Source organism: Zootoca vivipara, chromosome 11 (genome assembly GCF_963506605.1).
Source record: "Zootoca vivipara chromosome 11, rZooViv1.1, whole genome shotgun sequence".
NCBI classification, from domain to species: Eukaryota; Metazoa; Chordata; class Lepidosauria; order Squamata; family Lacertidae; genus Zootoca; species Zootoca vivipara.
The window spans coordinates 33,023,813-33,032,796 of NC_083286.1; the positions used below are offsets into that span (position 1 = coordinate 33,023,813).

The window sequence follows — 8,984 nt, forward strand, 5'->3', positions numbered from 1 at the left end:
GTTACAGTCCAAAACATTGGGGGGCAGGTACCACATCAGCTCTTCTTGTCACAGAGAAAGAAAACAACACTATGTGCCAAACGTGTTTTGTGAAGTGCTGAACACAATTTTCCATAAAGTTTATAGAGATCACCAGCCCTCATTCACGCAAATGCTATCTTGCTAGTCTGCAAGTTCTTGTTTTTTTCTTTAAGGAATTCACCCAATTACAGATTTGTGACCTTGATAGTTGCTCTTATGGTAGCAGAGTGTTTTGTCTTACCAGAGACTACTTATATGGCTTCTGATACTATGGTAGTTAAGATATCTATATCTCTGTTAATTAGGAAGCTAGAAGTATGCACATGAGCACCGCATGAAATCATGACTGGGGTCATGAGAAACTTGCATTAAAGTCTCACTATTAGTGGATTGGTGAATTGAGTTGCTGCTAAAATGTGAATTCCTATTTTTCAGTATTCCCCCAGCATGACAATGAGTGTGTGATCCATTACCAAGTCTCTTCATGACGGCTGCACTGAGTTGGCCCTCTCCAGAGAGCTACTAAAGAAGAAAAATTACTCATCCCTGTGTACAGTTTAACAGAAACAATCTCAGCCACAGTTGGACCCACCATTCCCCCCACCCCAGCCATCTTTCCAGTTTTGTGAAGAAAGTGGGTCCTGATCTGGTTTCAGCAACTGTGTGGCACATCAGAGCTGCCCAAGACTGAACTGCAAACAGTTATCTGTGTATGTATATGTAGGGATAGGTGTATTATGTATGTGTGTTACAGAAACATAGATATGCGCACATACATATATAGACCTGCAGGACGTTGTAAAATATTATCACATGACATCTTAAGTAGAAATAAGAAATAGGGACTTTTATTCCATCTTTTTTCATGTTTACATTTTAACTACTAAAATAACTGCTTCCCTCTCCCCCATCTGAACTGTTCCGTGCTGTTTATATCACTGCTTTGTAAGTTATTTTTTTAAGAAGATCTCGGATAAGTTCTGTTTTTTGTCAATGTCTGCCATCATGGATAGGAATAAAACTGCTTTTAAGAGGGCTCTCTCTCATAAAGTTGTGTTTGATACCAATAACATGTGAATTGAAAACTACACTATCTCAAGAAACTGAAGAAACACATTAATCTTGCTTAACAAGTAAAACTTGTCCTTTGCCTACAAAGTGAGAAAAAAGAAAATGGAAGGGGTTCTTTTCTTGTTTCTTCGTACAAGCCTAATACTGCGACCCTAAACATATTTGCATGGTAATAAGCTCCACTGAAAAGTCAGATTTACTTCTGGTAATGTTGAGGATCAGGGTGCAAATCCTTCAATATTTGTTTTCAAGGGAAGTCTGAGGATATCTCAACTTCTTTATCTATGCAGAGAAATACAACATTACTGTGTTGGGCTCTGGTTTGATTGCTGTAGCATCCAGCAATAAAAGTGGCAGGTTTTGACTTTCTGCCTTTTGAAAAAATAAAATCTATTTAGTATGATCTTCCATAGATGTAGTAATAGATTTTTTTTTAAAGTTATAGATTCTATTCTAAGGCATGCTTTTTCTAACAGTCCACAATTGTCTGGTGGGATGACTGACACCCTAACTCCCAATTACCTGTTAGAAGTTAAAGGCCTATTAACCTTGTGTTGGGAGGGGAGGAAAGTTTCTTGCCCTTCTTCAGTGGCCCTTCAATCTCTCTTCTTCCTTACCCACTACCTGCATTTTCCTGTTATCTATAATCTCATCAGACTTCTTCCAATGTTTCTGAGACTATACAAATATTCAGATGACTTCATTTAAATGTAGCATCTTAAAGAGTAGCATCCTAAATGTAGCATCCTAAATACTAATAAATTTATTATGCAATAAGCTTTTCTAGACTAGAAAAAGTTTATGCCATAATAAATTTGTTAAGTCTCTAGTGTTTTTCAGGACAAAAACAAACAAACAACTTGGTTACCCCTTTGGAATGCAAGTCAGATTCCTTCGACTATCATTAAGGCCCAAATGACAGAGGAATTGCAACATGCAACGTACAGGAAGAGAGAGCAAATGTAAAGGGAAGTTGTGAGAATTGTTTCCATCCCTTTCTATCCCCTGGAAGCCTCCTTTGGATCATATCATCTTCCATGAATGGAAGGAGAACATAGATCCCAAGTACGTCATGTTTTCATCTACTCTGTGCCTAATTTTTCCACTTCTATTTGCACACTTCCCCAGTAAACCACATAAATTAAGAACTAATAATGCTGTATAAAACATCTAAAGACACTGCTATCTATAAATTTGTGTTTTTGTCTGAATTGTTTTCTACTCCCTATTAAGTCTTTATAGAGGCTGGTAATATAGAAGACAAAATTGAAATAGGACATTGTTTTCCAAATATTGTTTTCTTTCTAACATGCTAAGCATCCAGTTATACTGTGTCTTATAGTCATATGCAAGCCTTAAAGCCAAGCCCCCACCCTGCCTTCGCCCCAGAAAAGTAAATGTATGTTTAGGCTAATTAAGACACGAATACTTCCTTCTATGGGAATGCCGATAGAATTGTTTTAGCACAGGTCTACATATGGAAATTTTTCACACAGTAACAGATCAATGATATGGATTTTTTTAAAAAAAACAGAGAAAGGTGGGTAGTTAAAAGAGCACCTTCCTTTTTTGCATCCTGCTTATACATGTAAATCGTTCCTGAATAAACTCATATGAATTCATGTCTGTGCCTCTCTAGGTATCCTTCAAAAAAAGCTGTAGAGTTCTAGCTACACTTGTAATGAAATATAGTCTCCCTTTTGAAAACAGCGATAAATGTTTATAATAGAGCTTTTTCTAATCCAGATCTTAATTATTTGCAGGCTTTTAAAATGCCAGATGCAGACAGAGTATCAGGTAATGGAGACAGAATAGCAGAAGTAGACAAGTTATTCATTTTGGGTGGGCTCAAATATGAGTTTAAAATATTTTCTTTGTAATTGGCATGAGGATGGTCTGAAGGTGAACATTCTCTCTCCCCCCCCCCACATTTATTGCTGAACTACCGTATCTTTAATGTTCATAAAATGAGTTGTTGTAATTTACATTGCTTCTTCTGCCAGCACTTGCCAAGTAATATGTCTCAGCCAAATCTGGATAGACTGTTACATAAGAGTAAACCCCTAGCACAGTTCCTTCAAGCTTTTGTTTCTGTGTCACATTTGCCAAACTTATATCAGGAAGCCTGTTCATTTTCATCTGGTTTTTTTGTTTTGTTGTTGTTATCAGCTGAACATTTTCTTGCTACTTTCCTGGCTGATTTGGTACATACCCCAAATTCCTTCTGAAAGTTTTGTTGCCAGCATAACTGGCATCCTATAGGCACCTTATTTAGATGTCATTTAACATCCATAATGGACACAGCATTTCCCAATTGAGGTTTTTAAATAAATAAATAAGTGGAAAATTATTTAAACATATGGATCAAAATCCTGCTACAGTTGGTCATTAAGGACACCAAACACCAAATAATGGGTTTGACATTTTGGGAATGAGCCTTATGCTCAGCACCCCTTTGAACCCCTCATGTAAAATCCTGGTTGGCAAACCATAGTCTGCCAGTTTGAATGTAATGGCCAGCTACGGTTTCCTGCAAACCAGGAAATAACTCATCAAGCAGAACATGCAGAAGAAGGCAGAGAGGGAGGAGTAAGCACAGAAACATCAAACCATGTTTGGTGTTGCGTGTGAAATGACCCCATTGAAAGCAACAGGGATTAAATTAGTTATTGGCTAAAGCAAGTTTGAGGCTATTTGTAAGATCAAATTAGGTGTTTTGTATCCTTATGGATAACAACCTAGAATCTTTGCATCGAAAAGAAAAGTTGATTAAAAGTCTATAATCACTGTGATTATCTGCCAATATGTTGGGTGTAAGTGAGGCTATGGAGTTAGATGGATTTGATGAGGGAGTAGTTACTGTTAAGTTGCACCTTTCATTTGTGCCCTCACTTCACCTTGGTATCACAAGTTTTAGCCAATAACTATTGCACTGACTCTTCCCGAGTCCTTTAAATAACTCAAGTATTGTAAATTTGTACCCTGACTGCTATTTTCAAGAAATGCACAAATGTTTATGAGGGGATTTGGCATGCAACATTCAAGAATACCACCAAGCTCATGCTTAATGCTTCAGAAAGCTGTCTTGATTTAATTCATTGACAGTCACAATACAACTTCAGTAGCGGCTTAAATATAGTCTGAATTGTTAAGGGTGACTTTGATAAATACTGGGTAAAAGGTAAAGGTCCAGTCAAAGGTGATTATGGGGTTGTGCTCATATCGCTTTTCAGGCTGAGGGAGCTGGCATTTGTCCACAGAAAGCTTTCCAGATCATGTGGCCAGCATGACTAAACCACTTCTGGCCCCCAACAGAACACTGTGGCAGAACCCAGAGTGCACGGAAATGCTGTTTACCTTGCCGCCATAGCAGTACAGTACCTATTTATCTACTTGCACTGGTGTGCTTTCAAACTGCTAGGTTGGCAGAAGCTAGGATAGAGCAACAGGAGCTCACCCCGTCATGTGAATTTAAATTGCTGACCTTCTGATTGACTAAGCCCAAGAGGCTCAGTGGATTAGAACACAGCACCACCTGCTCCCCTCAAATGCTATGTATTATGCAGAGTCTTGTGGTGTAATATATCACTTTCCTTTAAATAAGCTGAAATTCAGGGCAAATATACACAGCTCTAAATTTTACAAAGTGTCTCAATTTGATTTCAAAGAACTAGAATTCTGAGCATAAATAAACTTGTTCAGTTCAGATGAACAACTTGAGTCAGTTGTGAGGCACACAAATACCTGCAACATTGGTATTTTGAGCCTTTGCACAACAGTGGCCCATGCTTTAAAAATAATAATGCAGAAACCTATGTATGCCTATATATAGTTTCTTGGAAAGAATTTGGTTCCCTCCCACCCCACTTTAGATTTGAGTAGTCCCATTTGAAACATGTTTTACTTACTTTGTGCTTAAGGTATGCATTCATATGAATACATAATCATATTTTATCACCAAAATAATAACTTTTATCCAGATTTATTTTGTTATTTAAATGTAAGATATGCAAGGAAGCTTCTCATGCAATGCGAGAATTTGCCATTGATGTTGTCAGATGTATTTTTGTTATACTACTTTTGACCAACATGGAAGTTTTATTTATAACTTGATACCACCCATTTTCTAGACACATTTGTGGGGTTTTTTGGGGGGGGGGGGTTTAAAGAAGTTTTTTGAAATTCACAGCAGTCAGATACTTTCCAATGATTTGATGGTAGGAAGACATTATCCTCAGCATCTTCACTTTGCATTATTAAATTGGACGTTGCTATCTTACTTTCAAAAATTATTATGCCTAAAATCAAACATGTAAGCTGGTAGACAGAAACAATGGAATTCATTGTCACATTTTTTTTTCTACTTTAGCATCATTATGTTTGGTCCATAATCTAAAGGGTTGCATCCAGAGTTGTGTGCCTGCACTAGGGCATTTCCCGTTTTCTCAGCTGCTGCTGCTGATGTTCTGAAGACTCTTCAGAACAGTGTATTATATGATGTGGGAGTTGTAGCTATGGAGAAGAGTGCTTTCCTTATGCAATTGGGACTTCTGAAGTCCTTGCTTAGACGTAGTATATTGAATTTTCAGTCAATAATCCTGTTTGTTCTAGATTATACCACAGACAATAATTAGAATGAGCATGATTCAGCCCATATTGCACACTTTTAAATACCACAGCTTCCATGAGATAATTGATCATGTTTGGATTTCTCTCATTAAAATGAATGGGACATAGAAGTGCTTAACTTTGGACCTGAACCAGCGAATATGGACATGATATGCATGTAGTATTCTCCAAGTTGTAGATGTATATATCTAATGAATTATGAGATAGATGCTGCTTGCTGATCAGTTCCTCTACACACTTATATATATATATAAAGACACAAATTCCTTCTTGTTGTTTATAGACCAAAAAGTTAATAGAATTTCACTTTCCCCTATTCTATAGTCCAGCAGTTCCTCACATGAAGTGCAGAAACTTTTATTAAAGGTTCTGTATTTTCACAGTCTTTATATCATTTTGGCTTTTTTATTATTACTGAATAAACAGTATCGAGACAACCACAATAAAAATTATTTTTATAAGTACTTTACACAAAAATCATTTGCAAAATCTTGCATGGAAGCCAATGCATGCCCTGTTTACAAGAGTATTGTAATGCTTCTAATTACTTTTTATCGAGCAAACTACTATCAACAGAAATAATCCAATTCATACAAGCGGTCGTCCACAAAAATGGCTTATTTTGAATTCTTGGGCTTTCCTGTCCAAACAACACAAGAGTTATGCCAGTCTCAGAAAGCGAAGAATTGTCATGTGCTTCCAAAAAGTGCACAAGCAGGAAGGCAACCCCTTCCCCCATGATGTTTTCGCAACATCTGGCATCTGCTTCAGTTAATGTCAATGTTCCATTAATTAATAATGGCTAATAAAAGTAAATGGATACCTTTTATGATGTCATATTTTCAACCATCTAAGCTCCATCTAAGCTAGGGGCATTATAATCTTTGAAATGCTTTCAAGTTAGTGGCCATCACCATTTTTTATGGCGGAAATTGCATACATAGAGTGAAAAGGTTATTTATAGCAAAAAGCCTTTGCCTGTGATTGGAGTATCTCACAATAAAGCAGTTGTCCAACCATTTCCCCTCTCTTCTTCAGCTTCCTTTGCCCACCCCAATTCCCAATTCCCCTGAGCACAAGTCATCTCGACTCATCATTTTGTCACACCCCCCCCAGCGTAGTTCATCCATTTCATCCTAGGCAACTTTCCTCACTTTTTCTGTTACTTCTTGCAACTTTCTCAGGCACCTCTTTCCATGTGTATAACCTTCACTCCTAGTTCCTTTCAACCCTTCCTTGCCAGATCCATCATCCTGTTCTGCAAATCCTTCTCCGTTCACTTTTATTGTAATACTTACCAATGGGTGACCAAGGCTTACGGGCATATGGGCATAACAGCTACCTTGCCTTTCCACCCATTTTTCCTTTCGCTAATCCTCCATCCCCCACAGAAAATCAAACTCCTAAGCATTTTTCAGCAAATCTGAATTTCTTATATTTTGGTATCCCGTTAATGAGCTTAGTTTATTGTGGGGTTTATTTCTCGTTCGCAAGACATACTCTATTCTACACGTCTTACCTCAGGATTGCAATTCCTAGCATTCAAAGCACAATATTTTGTCCCTTGGAAATATGCACTTCTTACCCTTGATAGCACATTCATTATTGTTGTGGAGGAATGTGGTGGTGTGAGTGCCAGATAGCTACTGAACAGCTTTGTGAGATAATTTAGTAATAAGCAACACAGTTCTGTTCCCACCCCCTAATGCAGGAATGAAGAACCTGTTTTTCTCCATATGTTGTTGGACTGCAACAACTGATCCCCCCCTGTCTGTTGACCATGCTGGAGCTAATGAAAGGTAGAGTCCATCAACACCCGAAGGACAGAGGTTCCCCATCCCTGCCCAGCACAAGTTTGTGAGCTGCTGGTTTAGGGTTTTTTGTGATGGTGGCTTTTTAAATTCTGTGGTGGTTGTCCATTTCCTTTTCTGCTCCACTGGAATGCACATATAGCTAGACTTTTTAATATTAAAAAATGGAGGTGAAATTGGTAATATAGGTATCTCTACATCAAGCCCTTTTTCAGTCCATCACCCCTTAATGCATGGCAAATAGCGCCATACATTACTGAAGATACATACATATGAACAAGTGTGTGTATGTGCATCAAACAAAGGATAAAGTGCAGTGGGGTACAATATGTTTGTGCATTAAACCCCATATTTCTTTGGCCATAGTAAGCAAGACAAACATGTTTGCTTTATGTACCTCGGTGTTTTGTGCAGCAAGCTTGTGAAGTGTGGACTTAAAGATACACTTTCAAATGGATCTTGTCATCCCACACTTTGTTTCATGCAAGAAACACAGGCGTGGAGCTTCCCAAGGGTCTGTAATTCAGAAATGCTAACTCATCTTGTAAATTATGCATATTAGTGCATAAACGTATGATTTAGTAAGTAATGACCCCTTTTGCTGTTGCTGTATATGTTTTCCTAGCATCATAATTCACAATAGAAGTTTACCTCATGCTGCAGGCAGTTAAAATGTATTTTCAGCTGTAGCCATGAATTCATCATCCTACTGGGGTTTCATCTTGTACAGTGTGAAGTTTACAAGAGAGTAGAGCATCTAACGATGTGCAAAACAGCATCCATTCAAGCAGGCAGGAGTCTGAATATTGCTGCTTGGCATACATAAAATTACACATGTCCAATAATTAAACTGTCCCTTGAATATACACAGAAAGTCAACATTGTCAATAGGAAAGCTGGTTCACACTGAAACAGACACCAACAAGCTAATAATCCAAGATTATCCCATTGATTTAGAAGTGCTATTGTTGAGCTGATATGTGCTAGTAGAAGGATCTTTCTGTGGAAAATCCCTGCATTATAAGATTTGTAACCAATAAAGCTTCTGACTGCTCTTGACTTAAGACAGAATTCTGAATCTACAGGGGTGATCCACAAACAGAAATGCAATTCCATGTATAAATTGTCCCTGTCATGGGTTCAATAGACTGCTGCAAGAATACAAAATCCTTTCATCCAGAATCTATTCAGAGGGACTGTAACCCAGAGATCTGCTTAATACTTGTGCATGCTAGTTTATCGGGGGAAGTGGATCTACAGATCTATGGATGGGATGGAAAGATTTAAAAATGCAATTCAGAAAACCATACATTACCATGACTATCATTGTATTTTAAAACATTCAAAACAGATAGTGTTCCCTCCCTCCTAACAAAAGATGTTCGTAAAAAAGTAATGAACCATTTTAAATTGTGTTTTAATTTATTTAGTAAAAGATTAGGAATCAAAACC

The 8,984-nt window shown here is 37.6% G+C and overlaps 1 protein-coding gene across 3 annotated transcripts in view; it reads left to right on the forward strand.

The window, feature by feature from the left end:
- SSBP2 (single stranded DNA binding protein 2) overlaps nt 1-2,611 on the forward strand; it is a 121,303-nt gene extending 118,692 nt beyond the window's left edge. For all 3 annotated transcript variants that reach the window (XM_035100274.2, XM_035100271.2, XM_035100272.2), the window contains one exon: nt 457-2,611. In XM_035100274.2, the coding sequence (XP_034956165.1) occupies nt 457-486 (30 nt within the window). In that variant the 3' untranslated portion in view covers nt 487-2,611. The remainder of the gene's footprint in view (nt 1-456) is intronic.
- Nucleotides 2,612-8,984: the final 6,373 nt, after the last annotated feature.